This window comes from Centroberyx affinis, unplaced genomic scaffold (assembly GCF_046629955.1).
Source record: "Centroberyx affinis isolate AG114_WGS23_722 - 3 ecotype Tasmania unplaced genomic scaffold, CSIRO-AGI_Caff_v1 ptg000211l_1, whole genome shotgun sequence".
NCBI classification, from domain to species: domain Eukaryota; kingdom Metazoa; phylum Chordata; class Actinopteri; order Beryciformes; family Berycidae; genus Centroberyx; species Centroberyx affinis.
This window is the reverse complement of record NW_027278903.1, coordinates 193,364-216,751: the sequence shown is the minus strand read 5'-3', so window position 1 is coordinate 216,751 and position 23,388 is coordinate 193,364. Positions and strand designations below refer to the sequence as shown.

Below are 23,388 nucleotides of genomic sequence, written 5' to 3'. Positions count from 1 at the left end.
GCTATTCCTTTATAGTTGATAAAGGTCACAGAATACTGCCCCTTTAAACTAAGCCCACAGCAGCTCCAGAAGGGTCCGCAGTAAATTACAGCATGTCAGATGGCCCCAAACCCCACCACCACCCCCTAAAGATCCATCCAAATCAGTCACCTCTTAGGCCTATATAACATGAATTTTGAGTCAGGTTCTACATTTCTTCATTCTTATAATGTTAGGTATATAACTACAAGTACACTGTTGCTGTGAAACACATGGAAACCAGGGGAGAAGCCAGGGGGATCAACTTTTCACCATCTTTTCTTCATAAAATATGATTAATGCTAATGCTAAAACATGATTAATCTCTGAATAGATTACTCAATCATCAGTAAAGTAGATTATACTATGAAAAGTCACAAAGGTATTATCATTGAAAGGGCATTGTTTGGACTTGATTGCATGGTGACAAAAATGCACAGGGTTTGACCCTCCCAAACCAGAGAAGTGATCCCAGTGGTAACCAATTTCACAGTAAAACACATTTAATTGTGGTCAGCCCTGATTCCTCTGTTACTTAACATTGCAATTGTCTGTCTCACTTTGCCACTTTCATAAGGATATCTGTGTTGAGTGAAGAAAAAATGTTAAGGATACATTGTGAGTGATACATTGAAGTGCTACTTTTATGTCTTGGTGGTGCCTCGGCCCATGATAGCTTTTTTAGTGTTTTTCTCAGGTCTCAGCAGGATTATATAACACTTTGGACCAAACAGTGCCACCAAGAGGCCAAAACTAGAGGCCAGGATGGCAAATACCTCCACCGCATCTGCATATTTGCCTGGGGAGCTGATGTAAGCAGGGATAAAGGCCACCCACACAGCACAGAAGATCAGCATGCTGAAAGTGATGAGCTTGGCCTCATTGAAGTTGTCTGGAAGATTCCTTGCCAGAAATGCTAGGAGGAAGCTGAGGATAGCCAGTAAGCCAATATAGCCCAGTAACACTGCAAAACCAACTGTGGACCCTACTACACACTCATAGACTATCTTGTCATTGTGATATTGTGTGTTTTTGTGAGGAGCTGGTGAGGAAGAGACAAGCCAGGCTGTGCAGATTGCTGCCTGGATGGAAGTTAGAGCCAGAACTGTCCCTCTCTGCTGTACAGCACCAAACCACTTCAGACTGGCTCCACCCCCGGGCTTGGAGGCCTTGAACACAGCCAGCACCACCATGGTTTTCACCAGGATACATGAGACACAAAGCACAAAGCTGATCCCAAATGCTGCATGCCTCAGCTGGCATGTCCATAGCCTGGGACGGCCAATGAACAGCAGTGAGCACAAGAAACATAGTTTGAGTGACAGCAAGAGCAGGAAGCTGAGTTCTGAGTTGTTGGCTCGTACCATAGGTGTGCTGCGATGATAGGTGAAGATTCCCAGGACAATGGTGCAGATTAGTGTGCCTAGCAATGAGGTGGTTGTCAAACAGATACCCAAGGGCTCATGGTAGGAGAGGAACTCCATTCTCTTAGGGACACATTGATCACGCTGGGGGCTGGACCAGAAGTCCTCTAGACAACTGTTGCACTCCATGGAGTCTAAAAAAATGGGGCAGGTGTTGAAGGAGATACAGCCATACAGTACATCCCTAAAGTTAGACAACACAATTTTGTAATATATACCAACCAGTCTTATTGCTGATCTTTCCCTCAGAACAAGGGATGCAGTCGAAACAGCACACAGGTTCCCCCTTCCTTCTGGCCATGCGGGTACCTGGGGGGCAGCTGTCACTGCACACTGACCGGGGCGGCTACAGGGAGAGTAACAATTATCACTGTCATTCCACACTATTTGACACTATCATGATAAGTTCTCCACAGGCCAACAAAATAGGTAGCTGATAAGCAGAAGTGACCTTTTTGGATTCAAAATTCCAGAAGATTCTGTCTTCATCAAGTGTGAGCTCTTCACCTGTGGAGGCGGACTTCTTAACCACACCCACACTCTGAACCTTTGTGCTTCCATCAGGGAGCCACAGCCAGTTCATAACATCATAGATTGGTAAGGCATCACCATTCTCATCAAATGACACCTGATCACCAAATGCTGTGGTGAAGTTGACCTTTTCCAAGTAATACACAAGCTAGACATGTTGGTCAGAAAAAACACACAGAGATAAAGAGGAAAGACAAAGAGAGACAGGCTGTATAAAAAAAACAATCTCTATACTTAATCAGCATGCTGAATACAATGTTATGTTTTTATCCATACTGAAGTCAAAACACTGAACATGATGCTGTTGTTTTCTCTGACTGGATAACATTAGGCCTACTATAAATCACTGTCATACAGCAGAAGAGGAAATGCTTTTATCCTGCTGCTAGACATTTTGAGAACACTAATCTCATAGTTACATGTTTTGTTGAATGTCTGTCTACTGAATCATTTCACATATCATTTCTATATACTGAAACCAAAACAGTAGTATTCAGCACAGGATTTGGAAACATAAACAGGTAGAATATAAATTGATATCTCACCTGCCATGGATCCATTCTCTGCAAAGTGGTACAGCTGTGCCCGCTGAAAGGCCCTCTACCTGGCACACACTGCAGCATGTCATCAAGGGCGTACGCCAGGGAATACACAGCCTTGTACACATTGTACTCTGGCCTGAGTTCTGACACATCCCAAAAGCCAGTTTCCACATTTCCCAGATCTTCCTGTCCAGTGCACAGCGCTCCCCCAGCATCCAGCCACCCTGCTGGTGGTGGTGCAAATCTACACTGAAATGTGTATTCCCAAAACTGCCTCACCTGAAGAAATTAGATGAAGATTAACACTAATTATAAGAAATTGTAAACATATAAAAAAAATCAATGTTAATAAAAACAATAGTATGCTGACAGTATACTATTCTTGTGATTTCAGAAGAGTGTAAGGTCAAAATCTCACCATGCTATTTTCATAGCTGTTGTTAGGGTCATTGTCAGGACGAATTCTTAACAGGAAGTCCCTGAGCCCTGGTATCTCTCCTCGACGGATGGCAATACCCAGCGTGCCTCCCAGGTACGGCATGAGGCGGGGGGTCTGGAGCACAGTAGCTGCTGACCAGGCTTCACTGGCCATCCACTGCAGACCTGTCACATTCTGCTTTATCACCTGTGGATTTTATTTTGCCAAATATAAGTCCAGACATCAGTGGCACTAATGTAATATCTACTCAACTAAATTGTATGATTATGCCATATAGCATCTTGTACATGTCACATAAGCACTGGTGTAATCCAATGTTTTACAAGTTATTAAGAGGAAGGGTGATGCATGTCTGTTCAAAGTGGAGTCTGCATATTTTGTCAAAACGGTGGTTAGAGAAATGGGAGTCAGTCTGTTAATGCAATCAGGATGAATATTTTTCTTGTGGTTATAGCTCCTTTAACCAGTGAGAGGTGTGAATTATTCAAATATTTACTTATTCGTTGTACAGAGTGCTATGGAGACCAAAGACAAAACCTTGATTTTTCCATTTGCCATATGCCATCTTTTGGTTAGAGGAATAAAATATCATTATTTCACCTTCTTTAAAATTATGGACTCCTAAATTAAGATGTATTATAACCCCAACCTCTTCCATGAGGTGAATCATGTGGCTCTCATGTGCAAACACAATGACCACGCGAGCTGTGGATTTCCTCATCATATCGACAATCCTCCTAAGTTCACTTGGGTCATTGCCCCAGGGCAAAACCTCTGAGTAGGCCAGACAACCTCCACCAGACTGAGCCAAGTCAGATTGGAAGGATCGGGCAGCGTGGAGTCCATAGTCATCATCACTGACCAGCAGGCCCGCCCAAGTCCAGCTGAACCACTTTAGAATCTGGAGCATAGCACGCACCTAGTTGGATAGAGAGTGTAAGGATTAGAGCTCAGGCTGGAATATTCTTTCAGCGGAAAACCTCCTATACAAGTCTCACAATGGCCACGGTTTAATTATTCTCTTTCAGCTGTGTCATCTGAGACCATATAGCTCCATTAATGACACACACAAAGCACATGGCTTTTCATACACAAAAGCAAATCAGTTTCATTCACTTTAAATAAATTTCTGATTGAAAGTTTCATTTTTTATTTTTTTTTTCACCTGGAAGGCATCACTTGGGATTGTTCTAAAGAAGGATGGGAACCTTTGCCGGTCACTCAGGCAAGAGCATGTGGCAAAGTAACTCACCTGTAAGAGACACAGACAGTGTGATCCTAAAATATGATAGAATTATTGTGCAAGTGACTAAAAGTCCTTACAAGTTTTTTCAGCTGTAAATGATATAAGTTGCTTATTACATATTTAAATTTACAATTCAATCAAAATCAGGAATATCAAAAAGCATTTTCTGATGGTAACGGGGAAAACTTACCATAGGTACTCTGTACAAACCTAAGACACTGGAGATGGCAATAGAACGTGTAGAGGAAGAATCACCCACAATCCCTAGGACTGGAGGGGACCCTAAACAGGTGTTGTCCAACAGAAACTGCTCCTCTCGGCCACTGGCCAACAATAATGCAGCACGGAATCCAATTCCTAGTTTGACGCAGTTATCATAGAGACTGTATCCCAGAGTCACATTCGGTAGCAGGTTGGAGTTCCTGTTGATCTCATCAATAGCAAAGGCCATGGTCTGGACCTGCCTGAATCCTAGAACATCAAAACTAACACAAAAATTACGCCTGTATAGCTACTACTGAAAAAATACCATATGACAAACATGGGAACAGTGTTCATTCAAATATTAACTCAAGATTTATGTCATATACAAAAAAACAAAAAAAAAATCACAGGATAATTCCTTCAGAATGAGTACTTTGAACAGATAAACTAATGAAATTTATCTACACCAGTCTCTGCTTTCAGCTGTATCTCAGACTCATCACAGACTCACCCGTGGCAGCTGGGCTGCTGTGGCTCTGAGGTGAAAGACAGCTCAGGGAAGACAGAGAAGAAGTGGACCTGAAACAGCCCACCCAGAACCACATCCCCAGCCTTGTGCATCCCATTAAGATGAAACTGTCCCTGTAACCGACAGGAGGAGGAAAAGGAGGAAGACACAGGGGAGAAAAAGGAGGAAGAGAACAATATCAAGATGAAGTACATGCACAAAAACACATAGGTGTCAACAAATGTCCTCATGATTGTCCCCCTCTGTTTATCCCTTTTCTAAGCCCAGTCACTTAATTTTATAGAAAGTGCTATGTCATCCCCTTTGCTGTCTTGCGTCATTGTGTTATCATCCACACCACCCATCAGGGCAGAAGTAAGGGCAGGACCTAATAAATTAATATCAAATATTTCACCTATGTTTGAGGTCTAAGTTGTGTCACAGGCAACTCCCGTTTAGTGTTTCTCTTTGTTTTTTCAAATGGCATACACTTTTTCACATGTATCTTAAGTTGTACATTACAATAGATAGATTGCTTATATCACTGACCATTAAACCATCAATTTACTTTGTTTTGAAAGACAAATGTCCGCAGAACCAAAATGCAGTTTAAAATTTGGGCAAGTGCATACACTTATAAGGAGAGCCTCTGCGACCTGTGGATAACTACAACCATCTGTTTGTGGCCCTAGATAGACCCATTTAAAATCACCAACTGCAGAGGCTTACATCCTTGATCATGTGGAGTTGTTCACTACCAAACATTCACTGAGTTTACTGTGATGTCCACTAGATGGTAGTAGCACACTGAGCCATTTAATGAGATTCTGTTTCTTCCATGCTGTCAGTGTCACAACGCATGCATACACTATACATACACTCACGCACAAGCACTCAATCACAAACCCACACATGCAATGCTGCATGCTGCACAAAATATACTGGATTGGGTGTTTATTAATATCGATTCAAAGAATACTGTGAAAATATAACGTAAAACTGCAACAGATCATGTTTAAGTATTGTAACAAGACCAATAACTATGTTTTTTAATACTCAAATACCCTGTGTTGACTCTATGATTCGATTGGGGAGTCAGATCTAAGTCATTGTAGCTTGCCCGAAAATGCAAGCATATCAAAATTCATCAAATGTAGAGCTAGTGATCTGCAACCAGTTCAGAATACAGCAACAATTCATTTAACAAAAGCTGTGAAATATAAGTTGGATCAAGGCAATTTATTGCTTCAAAACTAAGCAATACAATCTTTAAATTAAATCAGCTAAAATCAGCTGGAAACCAAAGTAAGGTACAGCTAGTAAAAATAGGAAGTATATGTTCTCTCGAATGGATGAACTAAGTCACTCTCAATAAGAACTGCCTAAAATGTAAAAAGGAAATTAAAATGTTTGTTTTGAACGTGACATGTTTTTTTTGTTTGTTTGTTTGTGTTTGGGGGGGGGGGGGGGGGGGGGGGGGGGCTCCCCTGAAACAAAGTAATAAACATTGTCTAGGTGTAAGTAACTGCATGATGGGGTAATATCTGTTTTTTATGAAGGGGGATTTACAAGGGGAGACTAGGGACAAGGATATTGAGTGGAGAATATAACCTGTAGTCCTTAAAGACTTGGACAGCAGCTACTAAGACAAAGACAAGACCACCAGGTATAGGGCCTCCTCTCTCTGATGGATAGTAAGCTGACGTACAGTAGAAGGAGGGAAGTATTTGTGTGAAAAGCTATATAACCCAGTGGTAATGCATTCTGACCTGTGAGAGCTGCCTTATCCACATGTACACACACTTCAGGGATGGGGATCTCCTCAATTCTTTTTACTGGGCTGACGGTGGCTCTGGGTTTGGTTGTGCTGCACTCAGCTCTTGCCTTGAATGGGTCTGGGGACAGCCTGAAACAAAGGACTGGGCGCATAGAGGCTCTGACTGGTGTCGGGCCTGGGGCTGCATCTGTGACAGGGGCTCCTGCTCACTCTGTCAAATGTAAGCTCCAGGGCAGCCCGCGTCTACCTGCATTCTCAATGGATGGTGACTTCGTTATTGGGGGTGTTTTCTCCATACACTACTACATGCACACAGTGAAGCATAACTACACCAGCATGCCTGAGCCCCTAAGGTGTACAGGGAGGTTAGTAAGATGGAGAAGAAGTGGGGCATAAGAGGAAATGAGATTGTGCTGGGATAGAAATGTGTTTTATTATGCAATATATTATGTTGCAAACTTTTTTGATAAGTATGCTGAACCCTTTATGAAACAGTTGTGTTTAATTCAACAATCACAATTAGCCTGTCATTAATAATTGTAGTTCTATTTTACATTGAATGTCTGTTATTAATTTGTGAATTGGCAATGTATTGTGCAAACTTCAGCTGTGACATGAGTGGTTCATTGTCTGTGTGCAGCATGGACACCCGTGAACTGCGTTTCTCACGCGCAATGGTCTTTGCCATCGAGGAGATCAACAACAGCATGGAGCTGCTGCCTGGCATCAGGCTCGGTTACCAAATCCACGACTCGTGCGCCTCAGTTCCCTTGGCGGTACAAGTGGCGTTCCAGCTGACAAATGGCCTGCACCCGATGTTTGACACCGGCGAAAAATGCTCGCAGTCGGGTATGGTAACGGCTATTGTCGGCGAGTCCGGATCCACGCCATCCATCAGCATGTCGCGCATCATCGGGCCCTTTAACATACCACAAGTAAATTTCTCCAATTGCTGACCTACTTAGGTGTTGGGATAATTAACATAGTGCTGATCTTCTCCCACCGAGGCCATTACTGTTCTGTTAAATAATTGCACTATACTGTTTTCCTAGGTGAGCCACTTTGCCACTTGTGCATGCTTGTCCGATAAGCAGCAGTACCCGACCTTCTTCAGGACAATCCCGAGTGACCAGTTCCAGGCTGACGCTCTGGCCAAGCTTGTGAAACACTTTGGCTGGACCTGGATCGGTGCTGTCCGGTCCGACTCGGACTATGGGAATAACGGCATGGCGTCGTTTCTGCAGGCAGCGTGGAATACTCGGAATCTTTTTATCGAACGCACCCACGCAGCAGGATTCGACGAGTGGCTGATGTTATCCGCAAGTTTATAGGCTACATCACTGATTCTGTTGTGTTCCCTATATGTTTATAGTGATATCCTATATATTCCACAAACCACAACATTAAAACATTTAGTTTTTAAGATATTAGCGGAAACTTTAATGATCCTCTTGAGAAAGTGAGTAGCCGAACTGGATGAGCCAAACATTTCCATACAGGCTATTCTGACACTCATATGCTATTCCACAGACAAAAACACAAAAACTAAGTCAATATACCGGTAAGCTATTTTTTACGATGCCAATGATATATTCCAAACACCAAAACACTAAAAGTCTCTCTAAACCCTTTTTATGTTATGTTTTCTATCCTGACACATACAAAATTAAACACTCAAACGTTCAAGTCGATGTAAATCTATTTTGAAGGTCTAGTTGCATCTGTCTCTTTCCAGGTCCACAGCCATGGTTGTTGTGGGATTTACAGCCTCTGGAGACATGAGGATCCTGCTGGAGGAGTTGGCGCGGCAGCCCTCTCCACCTCGCCAGTGGATAGGCAGTGAGTCCTGGGTAACCGACCCGGACATGCTGAGGTTCAGCTTTTGTGCCGGGGCCATTGGATTTGGCATTCAGCAATCTGTCATCCCAGGTCTGAGAGACTTCCTGCTGGATCTCACTCCAGCTGAAGTGACTGGCTCCCAGCTGCTTACTGAGTTCTGGGAGGGTGCATTCAACTGCCGGCTAGGAAAAAGTGTGAAAAGTTGTATTGGTTTTTAACATGCTGTTATTACTCACAGTGCTGCTTTATGGTTGGTAAGGTTGGGTTTTAAAACATTCTTGTCTTTTGGATTATCTACCCATCTGGGTTGAGTTTCCTGATATGGTATTGGAACTGTATTAGCCATTTCAAGACCAACCCTTTGGTCATTATTCAATTTCTCCTAAAAGCTGTATGGAGGAAAATCTGTCAATAATGAAATAATTGATAAGGTGAAGGTGAGGTGTGCCGCTCTGATTAATCACATTTCTTGACACTATGACCCCTCATGACAAGTTTAAGTACTGGACTGACCTAAAGATTTTACACTGCATTAGCCTACATTATCCAGGAATATTGACAATGACAATAGAATTGCTTTGTTTCTGTTGGCGGCTCCTGCCCAAGGACTATACTCTGGTGCAATATGTTGTGCATTGTCCCTGTCAAATAAACAAAGTAAAGTTTTAAACACAGTGATGCACAAGCAACAGCAAACTAGATAGCAAATTGTTAATTATTATTATTATTATTATCATTATCATTGTTGTTGTTGTTTCAAATTTAAAAATGGCCACAAACTGCTGCACAGAAAATGACACAATAACAAATAAAAGCCAATAAGGTAAACAATAATAAAGCCATACATGAATTGAAACAGAGATAATGAAGAATATGTCAAACAAAAAGGAAAATACAGCACAAATAAAATAGGTAAAATTTATAAAGGCATGTTTGTAAAAATGTGCTTTGAGAAGTAATTTAAAAGATGAGTCTGACTTACAAATAAATGAGAACACTATAGAACTACAAGTTGTTGCAAGGCGTGTTTGGCGATTTCTTTGAAAAAACAAAACCAAATACGATGTCATGATATTCCTAGCATTGTTGAAGCTAAAATAAACCCGTTCCTGTCTCTCTGTGTTTGTAGGTGCTGACACAGGGGAGAGAGTGTGTGATGGAACTGAAGATATACAGAAGCTCCAGAGCCCGTACACTGACACATCTCAACTCCGAATCACTAACATGGTGTACAAGGCTGTTTACGCTATAGCACATGCCATCCACAATTTAGTGTGTCAGGAGACAAACTCCACAACTCAATGTGACAGATTCACCAGGATAGAGCCCACACAGGTCAATCCAACAGAACAAATGAAGGCCTAATTATTTGTATAATTTAAAAACATGTAAATTTTATTTACCTTTGATTACATAGAATGTTTTTTTTTTACATTATTCACCTTCTCTGCTGCTCACTGCCACCCCCACCCCTTCCCCCCACTGTCTCTTCTTCCACTCTATCCATGTAGGTTCAGGGTCAGCTGAAGAGCGTTAATTTCTCTCGAAATGGTTACCCAGTCTCTTTTGATGCCAACGGGGATCCTGTGGCCACATATGAGCTTGTTAACTGGCAGAGAAGTGAGAGTGGCAACTCGTGAGTTTGTGACAGTAGGATACTATGATGATCTCTGCCAGCTGGACAGGAGTTCCGTATGAACAGGAACCTCACCTGGGCAGAGGGTGGCACACAGGTAAGGAGCCTGAGGGCAATCATTTAAAGCAATATTCAGTTTTAACATGGGGGTTATTTGGCACTTGACCGCCATGAAAACCAGAATAAAAACTACTCACCAAGATCGGACGCAGCTGGGACAAGTTTGTCGTGAATCTGAATGCTATATCGGATCTTGATGAGTAGTTAATATTCTGGTTTTCATGGCGGTCAAGTGCCAAATAACCCCCATGTTAAAACTAAGTGGAATATTCCTTTAACATATTCTGTTCTGACATTTGATTATTTTGTGATATCCTAAAAACAGTATAGCACACTGGCTATATCTGCCTGTATGTATGTGCCAGGTGCCTGTGTCAGTGTGCAGTGAGAGCTGTCCTCCAGGAACTCGTAAAGTGCTGCAGAGAAGAAGACCTGTCTGCTGCTACGACTGTATACCATGTCCGGAGGGAGAGATTAGCAGTACTATAGGTAAAATAAATTGTTTTTCACAAATTTCTATAAGATAAAAACTAAGACTGATGAAACACTTTTTCCTTTCTGAATTTGTATCCTCAGATTCCCATATCATGTAAAACAGGATTTCCCTTAATTGCCTCTTTGATTATAAAGGAGTTGGATGTGCTATCTAAACATTGTTAAAGTATCCAAATGCACGGTAGCCAACTAAACCACACAATCCATATTAGTTACTTCCGTAACTTTGTGGCGTCACAAAGGTACACTCATTATCATTTTTGTAAGAAAGAATAGTTTAACAAAGTGTTTTTTTCAAAGTGGATGAGCGATTGTCATTGTTTATTACTAGAGAGTTTTCCCTGCCTCTCGCTGTCTGCAGCTGCCTGTCTGTGGTGTCTCACATTTCACTATTTAAACGGTTAGCCAATCAGAACAGAGGGGTTGTTAAAATTAATGAGCCTTAAAGGCACAGCGACAGAAACAGCCTGTTCTTGGCAAGGCTCAGTTAGATGCTGGAAAATGAATGTGTAAAAATGGTTTGAGAGTGTTTTTGGTACCATGGAGCTAAGACATAAAATAAAACACTGGAAAGTGTAGAATATGGGACCTTTAACTTTCCACCGACCAGAGTGGACACCTCTGGCTTGTTTTTCCCTGGAACTGCCTTCAGGTCTAGCTGCTTTCCCCATAGGCAGGGTGTTTCAAGAGGTCATCACTGGTAAACTGTAGCCTGTCCCCAAACAATAGAGTTAGTTCACGGCGCTGCTAGCAAGCTAACATCCTCACTGGGACAAGTGGCCTGGGAACAGAAGGATGGAGCCGGAAACCTCAGGCGGACGGCCTGGAGGCTGGACGGAAGCTGAGCAGGAAACCTCAGGCGGACGGCCTGGAGGCTGGACGGAGGCCGAGCAGGAAACCTCAGGCGGACGGCCTGGAGGCTGGACGGAGGCCGAGCAGGAAACCTCAGGCGGACGGCCTGGAGGCTGGACGGAGGCCGAGCAGGAAACCTCAGGCGGACGGCCTGGAGGCTGGACGGAGGCCGAGCAGGAAACCTCAGGCGGACGGCCTGGAGGCTGGACACATAGGCGCAGGAGCTCTGGAGGACGACCAGAGTGGCGGAACAGCTCTGGAGGACGGGCAGGAGGATGACCAGAGTGGCGGAACAGCTCTGGAGGACGGGCAGGAGGACGACCAGAGTGGCGGAACAGCTCTGGAGGACGGGCAGGAGGACGACCAGAGTGGCGGAACAGCTCTGGAGGCCGGTAATGTAGGCGGGACCGCTCAGGAGGTCGATGACGAAGGCGGAACCGCTCAGGTCGACGACGCAGCTGGAGGTCAGGGAATGCAGCCGACACCAGAAGATTCGGCTGCGGGTCGGGGCAGGCTGCGAGGTCAGCTTCTTGTTTCAGGAGTACAGGACTGGAGTCTGGCAGCGGGAGTGCGGGACCAGAGGCCGGAGACAGGAATGCTGGACCGGAAGCTGGGGACAGGAAAGCAGGACCGGAAGCCGGAGACTGGAGTACAGGATCGGAGGCCGGAAACTGGAATGCTGGACCGGAAGCCGGGGACAGGAGTGCAGGACCGGAGGCCGGAGACGGCTGGAGTGCAGGACCGGAGGCCGGAGACGGCTGGAGTGCAGGACCGGAGGCCGGAGACGGCTGGAGTGCAGGACCGGAGGCCGGCAACGGCTGTCTGAGATGGCCGACGGGGAATGGCAGGGCGTCGACAGATGCGGCCGACGACTGGGAATCTGGCTGCAGTGCAGGCTGTGTCAGCTGGGAGCCCGGCAGGCGAGCCGGTGAAGGTAGGGAAACAGGGGTTTGCTGACACAGCCAGAGCTGACTGCAGCAGAACAGAACCAAAAACTTGCTGCACCTCTGGCTCAGCGGATTGCTGCGAGACGGGAACAGAAGACAGCTGCAGCCCAGGAACAGAAGGCTCTTGCAGCACAGGAACAGAAGGCTCTTGCAGCCGCACAGGAACAGAAGGCTCTTGCAGCCCAGCAGGAACAGAAGGCTTTTGCAGCCCAACAGGAACAGAAGGCTTTTGCAGCCCAGCAGGAACAGAAGGCTTTTGCAGCCCAACAGGAACAGAAGGCTCTTGCAGCCCAGGAACAGAAGGCTTTTGCAGCCCAGGAACAGAAGGCTTTTGCAGCCCAGGAACAGGAGGCTCTTGCAGCACAGGAACAGGAGGCCTTTGCAGCACAGGAACAAGAGATTGCTGCGGCCCAACAGGAACAAGAGATTGCTGCGGCCCAACAGGAACAAGAGATTGCCACGGCTCAGCGGGAACAGGGAGCTTCCGCGGCGCAGGAACAGGTAACTGCCGCAGCTCGGCGACAGGGCGCTTTTGTGGCGCAGGAACAGGGACCAGCTGAGGCGCAGGAACAGGGACCAGACGAGGTGCAGGAACAGGTGACTGTCGCAGCTCGGCAACAGGAAGCTTCTGTGGCGCAGGAAGCTGGGATTGCCGCGGCCCGACAGGTACGGGAGATTGCCGCGACCCGGCAGGAACGGGAGATTGCCGCAGTACAGGAACAGGAGACCACCACGGTTCGGCTACGGGGAGCTTCCGCGGCGCAGGAACGGGTGACTGCCGCAGCTCGACGGCAGGGAGCTTCCGCGGCGCAGGAACAGGTGACTGCCGCAGCTCGGCGACAGGGAGCTTCCGCGGCGCAGGAAGCTGAGAGTGCTGTGACCCAGCACGAACAGGAGATTGCCATGGTGCAGGAACAGGAGACCACCGCGGCTCAGCTACGGGGAGCTTCCGCGGCGCAGGAAGCTGAGACTGCTGTGACCCAGCACGAACAGGAGACCGCCATGGCCCGACAGGAGCAGGAACTGGAGATTGCCGCGGCCCGACAGGAACAGGGACTGGAGATTGCCGCGGCCCGACAGGAACAGGGGATTGCCACGGCCCGACAGGAACAGGGGATTGCCGCGGCTTGGGAACAGGGACTGACTGGACCCCAGTAGTGGCGCTGGGTAGCGGAGACTCTGTGGCGCAGGACTGCTGAGTGAGCCAGTGGCGTCGGGAGCCACGGGGACCTCGCCGCCTCTTGGTGCCTCCACGGGTCCCCGTGAAAAAGACAAGACGAGTCCCCTCAAAGGATGACCGCTGGGCATCATGGCGGCTCCCCAGATGATCCGTGGTAGGAACCAGGGGTTCCAGGAAAGCCGGGTCAGGACAGGCAGGTTTCAGGCTCAAAAACCCGAGCCTAACCGACTGGAGTGCTGGCTGGTGGCTAGCAGGCCCAAAGCTAGCAGACTGGGACTTGGGCTGGTAGCTCGGCTGCTGCTGGGGCTTGGGCTGGTAGCTCGGCTGCTGCTGCGGCCTAGGCTTGGGCTGGTAGCTAGACTGCTGGCCAGCTGACAAGGCTGCTTGCCGGAAAAAATAAGTGGCCAGGGAAATAATCTCCAAGCCCGTTGCAGCGGGAGGAGACCTGTCTGCTGGGTCCATCTTGGTCAGTTCGTACTGTTAGGGTTAGGTGTGGTGAGGACCCAAATGCAGACAGGCAAGCAGGGATTAACGAAAGTAGGGACTTTAATCAAGAACTAAGGCAGAAGTACAAAACCAAAAACCAAAAACACAGCAGGCTGGCAAAAAGGCAAACAAAGAATACAAAAACCCAACCTGACTGGCAACAAAGCAAGAAGTCCAAAAACTGGTGACAAGCGGGAACAGGAATGGAACAGGTAACAGGACAAGAAGCAAAACAGAACGGGTAGGCAAAACAGGTAGCAAAAACAGAACAGGGAGCAAAACAGACAAACTGACCAAGAGTGGATAGTGAACCGGGGTAGATATACTGTGGGGATGGGTGATTAGTGATGAGGTACAGGTGTGTGGGAGCAGGAGGAGGGAACAGGTGAAGAGAGATAGACCAGGAGGCGGAGACACAAGGCAGACAGGAAACACAGAAACAAGGAAAACACAAAGGCAAGACATGACAGAACCGTGACACCACCACTTGAGCTAGCTTGGCACATTATCACTCCAGATATCTAGTACCTGCTTTAAATGTGTACCTGGACTGAACTGGTGGATTTAGGAAAGGGGACCAGTTGTTTGTGTCCTGGGCTAAGCCCCACAGGGGAAAGCCCATTACGAAACAAAGGCTTTCCCACTGGATAGTGGGGCTATTGCACTGGCCTATGAGCATGGGTCTTCAGGCCCCAGCTGGCTTACATGTGCACTCCACCAGGGATTTCTTGGGTCCTGTTTAGGGGTGTCTCTATACAGGATATCTGTGCTGAAGCGAGCTGGAACTCGCCCCTCACATTTGCAAGATTATATAAATTAGATTTCACTGCTCCAAGTCTTGCTCACGCCGTCTTGAGCGTGGGCTATTCAGTGAGATAAGCTTGTCTGGCAATACCAGAGTCTCCATATACCATAGTGACACATCAAAACAAATCCTATGAAAGAGAACTTTAGGTTACCTGCGGTAACCCTGGTTCTCTGGGTAGCAGGAGTAAGATGTCTCACCGGACCACCCTTAATTGAATTTAATTTATTTATTTATTTATATAGCACTTATTTAAACATGGTTACATAGTGCTTCACAAAAATGAAATAAGAATAAAATATTCCTGACAGAGAAGCAATAGTAGACAATACTAAAACAACAATAAAATGTGTATAAAAGAAACAATATGAAGCAAGAAGAGGTGTGCTTATTTGAATGAGTGACGCAGCGTCAGCCCAATATAACATCTGTGTCACAACTGCCAGCCAATCAAGACTGGCATAATGGAATGAGTGCTTCTGAGAATATGCCGGGGGCGTATCCTATAGTGATGGGATACCCGTATCTCACTAATGCTACTCAGAAAACTGTGGTAACCTAAAGCTTTGTTAAAGGGGCAATAGATAAGATTTTTACTGCCCCATAGCACAAAATGACCATAATATATCTGAGGGATGGGGGGTAATATGGTAATTGATCAATACAAATACCACTCAGCAATTCCTGTGCCTGGCTTTCACACTCACTTTCCAGCCAGTACTCTGTTCCCATTGGAATTTCAAGACACTGTGACACTGGTGGGTGGGGGCCAGATAATTGTGTAAGAGGTGATCAGTTCTATTGATGTTGGTTGCTATTCCTTTATAGTTGATAAAGGTCACAGAATACTGCCCCTTTAAACTAAGCCCACAGCAGCTCCAGAAGGGTCCGCAGTAAATTACAGCATGTCAGATGGCCCCAAACCCCACCACCACCCCCTAAAGATCCATCCAAATCAGTCACCTCTTAGGCCTATATAACATGAATTTTGAGTCAGGTTCTACATTTCTTCATTCTTATAATGTTAGGTATGTAACTACAAGTACACTGTTGCTGTGAAACACATGGAAACCAGGGGAGAAGCCAGGGGGATCAACTTTTCACCATCTTTTCTTCATAAAATATGATTAATGCTAATGCTAAAACATGATTAATCTCTGAATAGATTACTCAATCATCAGTAAAGTAGATTATACCATGAAAAGTCACAAAGGTATTATCATTGAAAGGGCATTGTTTGGACTTGATTGCATGGTGACAAAAATGCACAGGGTTTGACCCTTCCAAACCAGAGTAGTGATCCCAGTGGTAACCAATTTCATAGTAAAACACATTTAATTGTGGTCAGCCCTGATTCCTCTGTTACTTAACATTGCAATTGTCTGTCTCACTTTGCCACTTTCATAAGGATATCTGTGTTGAGTGAAGAAAAAATGTTAAGGACACATTGTGAGTGATACATGGAAGTGCTACTTTTATGTCTTGGTAGTGCCTCGACCCATGATAGCTTTTTTAGTGTTTCTCTCAGGTCTCAGCAGGATTATATAACACTTTGGACCAAACAGTGCCACCAAGAGGCCAAAACTAGAGGCCAGGATGGCAAATACCTCCACCGCATCTGCATATTTGCCTGGGGAGCTGATGTAAGCAGGGATAAAGGCCACCCACACAGCACAGAAGATCAGCATGCTGAAAGTGATGAGCTTGGCCTCATTGAAGTTGTCTGGAAGATTCCTTGCCAGAAATGCTAGGAGGAAGCTGAGGATAGCCAGTAAGCCAATATAGCCCAGTAACACTGCAAAACCAACTGTGGACCCTACTACACACTCATAGACTATCTTGTCATTGTGGTATTGTGTGTTTTTGTGAGGAGCTGGTGAGGAAGAGACAAGCCAGGCTGTGCAGATTGCTGCCTGGATGGAAGTTAGAGCCAGAACTGTCCCTCTCTGCTGTACAGCACCAAACCACTTCAGACTGGCTCCACCCCCAGGCTTGGAGGCCTTGAACACAGCCAGCACCACCATGGTTTTCACCAGGATACATGAGACACAAAGCACAAAGCTGATCCCAAATGCTGCATGCCTCAGCTGGCATGTCCATAGCCTGGGACGGCCAATGAACAGTAGTGAGCACAAGAAGCATAGTTTGAGTGACAGCAAGAGCTGGAAGCTGAGTTCTGAGTTGTTGGCTCGTACCATAGGTGTGCTACAATGATAGGTGAAGATTCCCAGGACAATGGTGCAGATTAGTGTGCCTAGCAATGAGGTGGTTGTCAAACAGATACCCAAGGGCTCATGGTAGGAGAGGAACTCCATTCTCTTAGGGACACATTGATCACGCTGGGGGCTGGACCAGAAGTCCTCTAGACAACTGTTGCACTCCATGGAGTCTAAAAAAATGGGGCAGGTGTTGAAGGAGATACAGCCATACAGTACATCCCTAAAGTTAGACAACACAATTTTGTAATATATACCAACCAGTCTTATTGCTGATCTTTCCCTCAGAACATGGGATGCAGTCAAAGCAGCACACAGGTTCCCCCTTCCTTCTGGCCATGCGGGTACCTGGGGGGCAGCTGTCACTGCACACTGACCGGGGCGGCTACAGGGAGAGTAAGAATTATCACCGTCATTCCACACTATTTGACACTATCATGATAAGTTCTCCACAGGCCAACAAAATAGGTAGCTGATAAGCAGAAGTGACCTTTTTGGATTCAAAATTCCAGAAGATTCTGTCTTCATCAAGTGTGAGCTCTTCACCTGTGGAGGCGGACTTCTTAACCACACCCACACTCTGAACCTTTGTGCTTCCATCAGGGAGCCACAGCCAGTTCATAACATCATAGATTGGTGAGGCATCACCATTCTCATCAAATGACACCTGATCACCAAATGCTGTGGTGAAGTTGACCTTTTCCAAGTAATACACAACCTAGACATGTTGGTCAGAAAAAACACACAGAGATAAAGAGGAAAGACAAAGAGAGTCAGGCTGTATAAAAAAAACAATCTCTATACTTAATCAGCATGCTGAATACAATGTTATGTTTTTATCCATACTGAAGTCAAAACACTGAACATGATGCTGTTGTTTTCTCTGACTGGATAACATTAGGCCTACTATAAATCACTGTCATACAACAGAAGAGGAAATGCTTTTATCCTGCTGCTAGACATTTTGAGAACACTAATCTCATAGTTACATGTTTTGTTGAATGCCTGTCTACTGAATCATTTCACATATCATTTCTATATACTGAAACCAAAACAGTAGTATTCAGCACAGGATTTGGAAACATAAACAGGTAGAATGTAAACTGATATCTCACCTGCCATGGATCCATTCTCTGCAAAGTGGTACAGCTGTGCCCGCTGAAAGGCCCTCTACCTGGCACACACTGCAGCATGTCATCAAGGGCGTACGCCAGGGCATACACAGCCTTGTACACATTGTACTCTGGCCTGAGTTCTGACACATCCAAAAAGCCAGTTTCCACGTTCCCCAGATCTTCCTGTCCAGTGCACAGCGCTCCCCCAGCATCCAGCCACCCTGCTGGTGGTGGTGCAAATCTACACTGAAATGTGTATTCCCAAAACTGCCTCACCTGAAGAAATTAGATGAAGATTAACACTAATTATGAGAAATTGTAAACATATAAAAAAAAATCAATGTTAATAAAAACAATAGTATGCTGACAGTATACTATTCTTGTGATTTCAGAAGAGTGTAAGGTCAAAATCTCACCATGCTATTTTCATAGCTGTTGTTAGGGTCATTGTCAGGACGAATTCTTAACAGGAAGTCCCTGAGCCCTGGTATCTCTCCTCGACGGATGGCAATGCCCAGCGTGCCTCCCAGGTACGGCATGAGGCGGGGGTTCTGGAGCACAGTAGCTGCTGTCCAGGCTTCACTGGCCATCCACTGCAGACCTGTCACATTCTGCTTTATCACCTGTGGATTTTATTTTGCCAAATATAAGTCCAGACATCAGTGGCACTAATGTAATATCTACTCAACTAAATTGTATGATTATGCCATATAGCATCTTGCACATGTCACATAAGCACTGGTATAATCCAATGTTTTACAAGTTATTAAGAGGAAGGGTGATGCATGTCTGTTCAAAGTGGAGTCTGCATATTTTGTCAAAACGGTGGGTAGAGAAATGGTAGTCAGTCTGTTAATGCAATCAGGATGATTATTTTTCTTGTGGTTATAGCTCCTTTAACCAGTGAGAGGTGTGAATTATTCAAATATTTACTTATTTGTTGTACAGAGTGCTATGGAGACCAAAGACAAAACCTTGATTTTTCCATTTGCTGACAATTTTGATGTCATGGTAACCAAAAAGATGCCATCTTTCGGTTAGAGGAATAAAATATAATTATTTCACCTTCTTTCAAATTATGGACTCCTAAATTAAGATGTATTATAACCCCAACCTCTTCCATGAGGTGAATCATGTGGCTCTCGTGTGCAAACACAATGACCACGCGAGCTGTGGATTTCCTCATCATATCGACGATCCTCCTAAGTTCAGTTGGGTCATTGCCCCAGGGCAAAACCTCTGAGTAGGCCAGACAACCTCCACCAGACTCAGCCAGGTCAGATTGGAAGGATCGGGCAGCGTGGAGTCCATAGTCATCATCACTGACCAGCAGGCCCGCCCAAGTCCAGCCGAACCGCTTTAGAATCTGGAGCATAGCACGCACCTAGTTGGATAGAGAGTGTAAGGATTAGAGCTCAGGCTGGAATATTCTTTCAGCGGAAAACCTCCTATACAAGTCTCACAATGGCCACGGTTTAATTATTGTCTTTCAGCTGTCTCATCTGAGACCATATAGCTCCATTAATGACACACACAAAGCACATGGCTTTTCATACACAAAAGCAAATCAGTTTCATTCACTTTAAATAAATTTCTGATTGAAAGTTTCATTTTTTATTTTTTTTTTCACCTGGAAGGCATCACTTGGGATTGTTCTAAAGAAGGATGGGAACCTTTGCCGGTCACTCAGGCAAGAGCATGTGGCAAAGTAACTCACCTGTAAGAGACACAGACAGTGTGATCCTAAAATATGATAGAATTATTGTGCAAGTGACTAAAAGTCCTTACAAGTTTTTTCAGCTGTAAATGATATAAGTTGCTTATTACATATTTAAATTTACAATTCAATCAAAATCAGGAATATCAAAAAGCATTTTCTGATGGTAACGGGGAAAACTTACCATAGGTACTCTGTACAAACCTAAGACACTGGAGATGGCAATGGAACGTGTAGAGGAAGAATCACCCACAATCCCCAGGACTGGAGGGGACCCTAAACAGGTGTTGTCCAACAGAAACTGCTCCTCTCGGCCACTGGCCAACAATAATGCAGCACGGAATCCAATTCCTAGTTTGGCGCAGTTATCATAGAGACTGTATCCCAGAGTCACATTCGGTAGCAGGTTGGAGTTCCTGTTGATCTCATCAATAGCAAAGGCCATGGTTTGGGCCCGCCGGAATCCTAGAACATCAAAACTAACACAAAAATTACGCCTGTATAGCTACTACTGAAAAAATACCATATGACAAACATGGGAACAGTGTTCATTCAAATATTAACTCAAGATTTATGTCATATAATGAAACGTCATTTAAAAAATGAAAAAAAAAAAAAAAATCACAGGATAATTCCTTCAGAATGAGTACTTTGAATAGATAAACTAATTAAATTTATCTACACCAGTCTCTGCTTTCAGCTGTATCTCAGACTCATCACAGACTCACCCGTGGCAGCTGGGCTGCTGTGGCTCTGAGGTGAAAGACAGCTCAGGGAAGACAGAGAAGAAGTGGACCTGAAACAGCCCACCCAGAACCACATCGCCAGCCTTGTGCATCCCATTAAGATGAAACTGTCCCTGTAACCGACAGGAGGAGGAAAAGGAGGAAGACACAGGGGAGAAAAAGGAGGAAGAGAACAATATCAAGATGAAGTACATGCACAAAAACACATAGGTGTCAACAAATGTCCTCATGATTGTCCCCCTCTGTTTATCCCTTTTCTAAGCCCAGTCACTTAATTTTATAGAAAGTGCTATGTCATCCCCTTTGCTGTCTTGCGTCATTGTGTTATCATCCACACCACCCATCAGGGCAGAAGTAAGGGCAGGACCTAATAAATTAATATCAAATATTGCACCTATGTTTGAGGTCTGAGTTGTGTCACAGGCAACTCCCGTTTAGTGTTTCTCTTTGTTTTTTCAAATGGCATACACTTTTTCACATGTATCTTAAGTTGTACATTACAATAGATAGATTGCTTATATCACTGACCATTAAACCATCAATTTACTTTGTTTTGAAAGACAAATGTCCGCAGAACCAAAATGCAGTTTAAAATTTGGGCAAGTGCATACACTTATAAGGAGAGCCTCTGCGACCTGTGGATAACTACAACCATCTGTTTGTGGCCCTAGATAGACCCATTTAAAATCACCAACTGCAGAGGCTTACATCCTTGATCATGTGGAGTTGTTCACTACCAAACATTCACTGAGTTTACTGTGATGTCCACTAGATGGTAGTAGCACACTGAGCCATTTAATGAGATTCTGTTTCTTCCATGCTGTCAGTGTCAAACACATGCATACACTATACATACACTCACGCACAAGCACTCAATCACAAACCCACACATGCAATGCTGCATGCTGCACAAAATATACTGGATTGGGTGTTTATTAATATCGATTCAAAGAATACTGTGAAAATATAACGTAAAACTGCAACAGATCATGTTTAAGCATTGTAACAAGACCAATATCTATGTATTTTAATACTCAAATACCCTGTGTTGACTCTATGATTCGATTGGGGAGTCAGATCTAAGTCATTGTAGCTTGCCCGAAAATGCAAGCATATCAAAATTCATCAAATGTAGAGCTAGTGATCTGCAACCAGTTCAGAATACAGCAACAATTCATTTAACAAAAGCTGTGAAATATAAGTTGGATCAAGGCAATTTATTGCTTCAAAACTAAGCAATACAATCTTTAAATTAAATCAGCTAAAATCAGCTGGAAACCAAAGTAAGGTACAGCTAGTAAAAATAGGAAGTATATGTTCTCTCGAATGGATGAAATAAGTCACTCTCAATAAGAGCATCATCTAACTGCCTAAAATGTAAAAAGGAAATTAAAATGTTTGTTTTGAACATGACATGTTTTTTTTGTTTGTTTGTTTGTTTGTGTTTTGGGGGGGGGGCTCCCCTGAAACAAAGTAATAAACATTGTCTAGGGTCTGGGGACAGTGTGAAACAAGGGACTGAGCTCATAGAGACTCTGACTGGTGCTGGGGTCGGGCCTGGGGCTGCATCTGTGACAGGGGCTCCTGCTCACTCTGTCAAATGTAAGCTCCAGGGCAGCCCGCATCTACCTGCATTCTCAATGGATGGTGACTTCGTTATTGGGGGTGTTTTCTCCATACACTACTACATGCACACAGTGAAGCATAACTACACCAGCATGCCTGAGCCCCTAAGGTGTACAGGGAGGTTAGTAAGATGGAGAAGAAGTGGGGCATAAGAGGAAATGAGATTGTGCTGGGATAGAAATGTGTTTTATTATGCAATATATTATGTTGCAAACTTTTTTGATAAGTATTCTGAACCCTTTATGAAACAGTTGTGTTTTTTAATTCAACAATCACAATTAGCCTGTCATTAAGAATTGTAGTTCTATTTTACATTGAATGTCTGTTATTAATTTGTGAATTGGCAATGTATTGTGCAAACTTCAGCTGTGACATGAGTGGTTCATTGTCTGTGTGCAGCATGGACACCCGTGAACTGCGTTTCTCACGCGCAATGGTCTTTGCCATCGAGGAGATCAACAACAGCATGGAGCTGCTGCCTGGCATCCGGCTCGGTTACCAAATCCACGACTCGTGCGCCTCAGTTCCCGTGGCGGTACAAGTGGCGTTCCAGCTGACAAATGGCCTGCACCCGATGTTTGACACCGGCGAAAAATGCTCGCAGTCGGGTATGGTAACGGCTATTGTCGGGGAGTCCGGATCCACGCCATCCATCAGCATGTCGCGCATCATCGGGCCCTTTAACATACCACAAGTAAATTTCTCCAATTGCTGACCTACTTAGGTGTTTGGATAATTAACATAGTGCTGTTTTTCTCCCACCATGGCCATTACTGTTCTGTTAAATAATTGCACTATACTGTTTTCCTAGGTGAGCCACTTTGCCACTTGTGCATGCTTGTCCGATAAGCAGCAGTACCCAACCTTTTTCAGGACAGTCCCGAGTGACCAGTTCCAGGCTGACACTCTGGCCAAGCTTGTGAAACACTTTGGCTGGACCTGGATCGGTGCTGTCCGGTCTGACTCGGACTATGGGAAT

General features: G+C 44.9%; 3 protein-coding genes and 1 pseudogene across 3 annotated transcripts; 2 read left to right on the top strand and 2 right to left on the bottom strand.

The window, feature by feature from the left end:
- Positions 1-662: 662 nt before the first annotated feature.
- On the bottom strand, positions 663-5,106 carry LOC139662032 (extracellular calcium-sensing receptor-like). The gene is made up of 9 exons (XM_071540620.1): positions 4,916-5,106; positions 4,391-4,685; positions 4,120-4,206; positions 3,604-3,873; positions 2,934-3,140; positions 2,519-2,794; positions 1,894-2,121; positions 1,665-1,788; positions 663-1,576 (listed from the first exon to the last, which is right to left on the bottom strand). Exons 1-9 carry the CDS (start codon positions 5,023-5,025, stop codon positions 663-665), a joined length of 2,511 nt encoding a protein of 836 aa, XP_071396721.1. The 5' UTR covers positions 5,026-5,106.
- Positions 5,107-6,947: 1,841 nt separating this feature from the next.
- Positions 6,948-12,397, top strand: LOC139662079 (extracellular calcium-sensing receptor-like; annotated as a pseudogene).
- Positions 12,398-12,412: 15 nt separating this feature from the next.
- LOC139662068 (mediator of RNA polymerase II transcription subunit 15-like) lies at positions 12,413-13,676 on the top strand. The gene is made up of 2 exons (XM_071540663.1): positions 12,413-12,505; positions 12,789-13,676. Exons 1-2 carry the CDS (start codon positions 12,413-12,415, stop codon positions 13,674-13,676), a joined length of 981 nt encoding a protein of 326 aa, XP_071396764.1.
- Positions 13,677-16,464: 2,788 nt separating this feature from the next.
- On the bottom strand, positions 16,465-20,956 carry LOC139662135 (extracellular calcium-sensing receptor-like). Its single transcript, XM_071540746.1, has 9 exons — positions 20,766-20,956; positions 20,222-20,516; positions 19,951-20,037; positions 19,435-19,704; positions 18,737-18,943; positions 18,321-18,596; positions 17,696-17,923; positions 17,467-17,590; positions 16,465-17,378 (listed from the first exon to the last, which is right to left on the bottom strand). Exons 1-9 carry the CDS (start codon positions 20,873-20,875, stop codon positions 16,465-16,467), a joined length of 2,511 nt encoding a protein of 836 aa, XP_071396847.1. The 5' UTR covers positions 20,876-20,956.
- Positions 20,957-23,388: the final 2,432 nt, after the last annotated feature.

Coding starts and splice junctions, on each gene's coding strand:
- LOC139662032 (XM_071540620.1), bottom strand. CDS start 5,025: ATGCACAAGGCTGGGGATGTGGTTCTGGGTGGGCTGTTTCAGGTCCAC. Junction 1,789..1,893: donor GGAATTTTGAATCCAAAAAG/GTCACTTCTGCT, acceptor CTCTCCCTGTAG/CCGCCCCGGTCAGTGTGCAG. Junction 1,577..1,664: donor AAAGATCAGCAATAAGACTG/GTTGGTATATAT, acceptor CCATTTTTTTAG/ACTCCATGGAGTGCAACAGT.
- LOC139662068 (XM_071540663.1), top strand. CDS start 12,413: ATGGCAGGGCGTCGACAGATGCGGCCGACGACTGGGAATCTGGCTGCA. Junction 12,506..12,788: donor CGGCAGGCGAGCCGGTGAAG/GTAGGGAAACAG, acceptor GCAGCCCAACAG/GAACAGAAGGCTCTTGCAGC.
- LOC139662135 (XM_071540746.1), bottom strand. CDS start 20,875: ATGCACAAGGCTGGCGATGTGGTTCTGGGTGGGCTGTTTCAGGTCCAC. Junction 20,517..20,765: donor CAGCAGCCCAGCTGCCACGG/GTGAGTCTGTGA, acceptor TTTTTGTGTTAG/TTTTGATGTTCTAGGATTCC. Junction 18,944..19,434: donor TGATTCACCTCATGGAAGAG/GTTGGGGTTATA, acceptor TAAAATCCACAG/GTGATAAAGCAGAATGTGAC.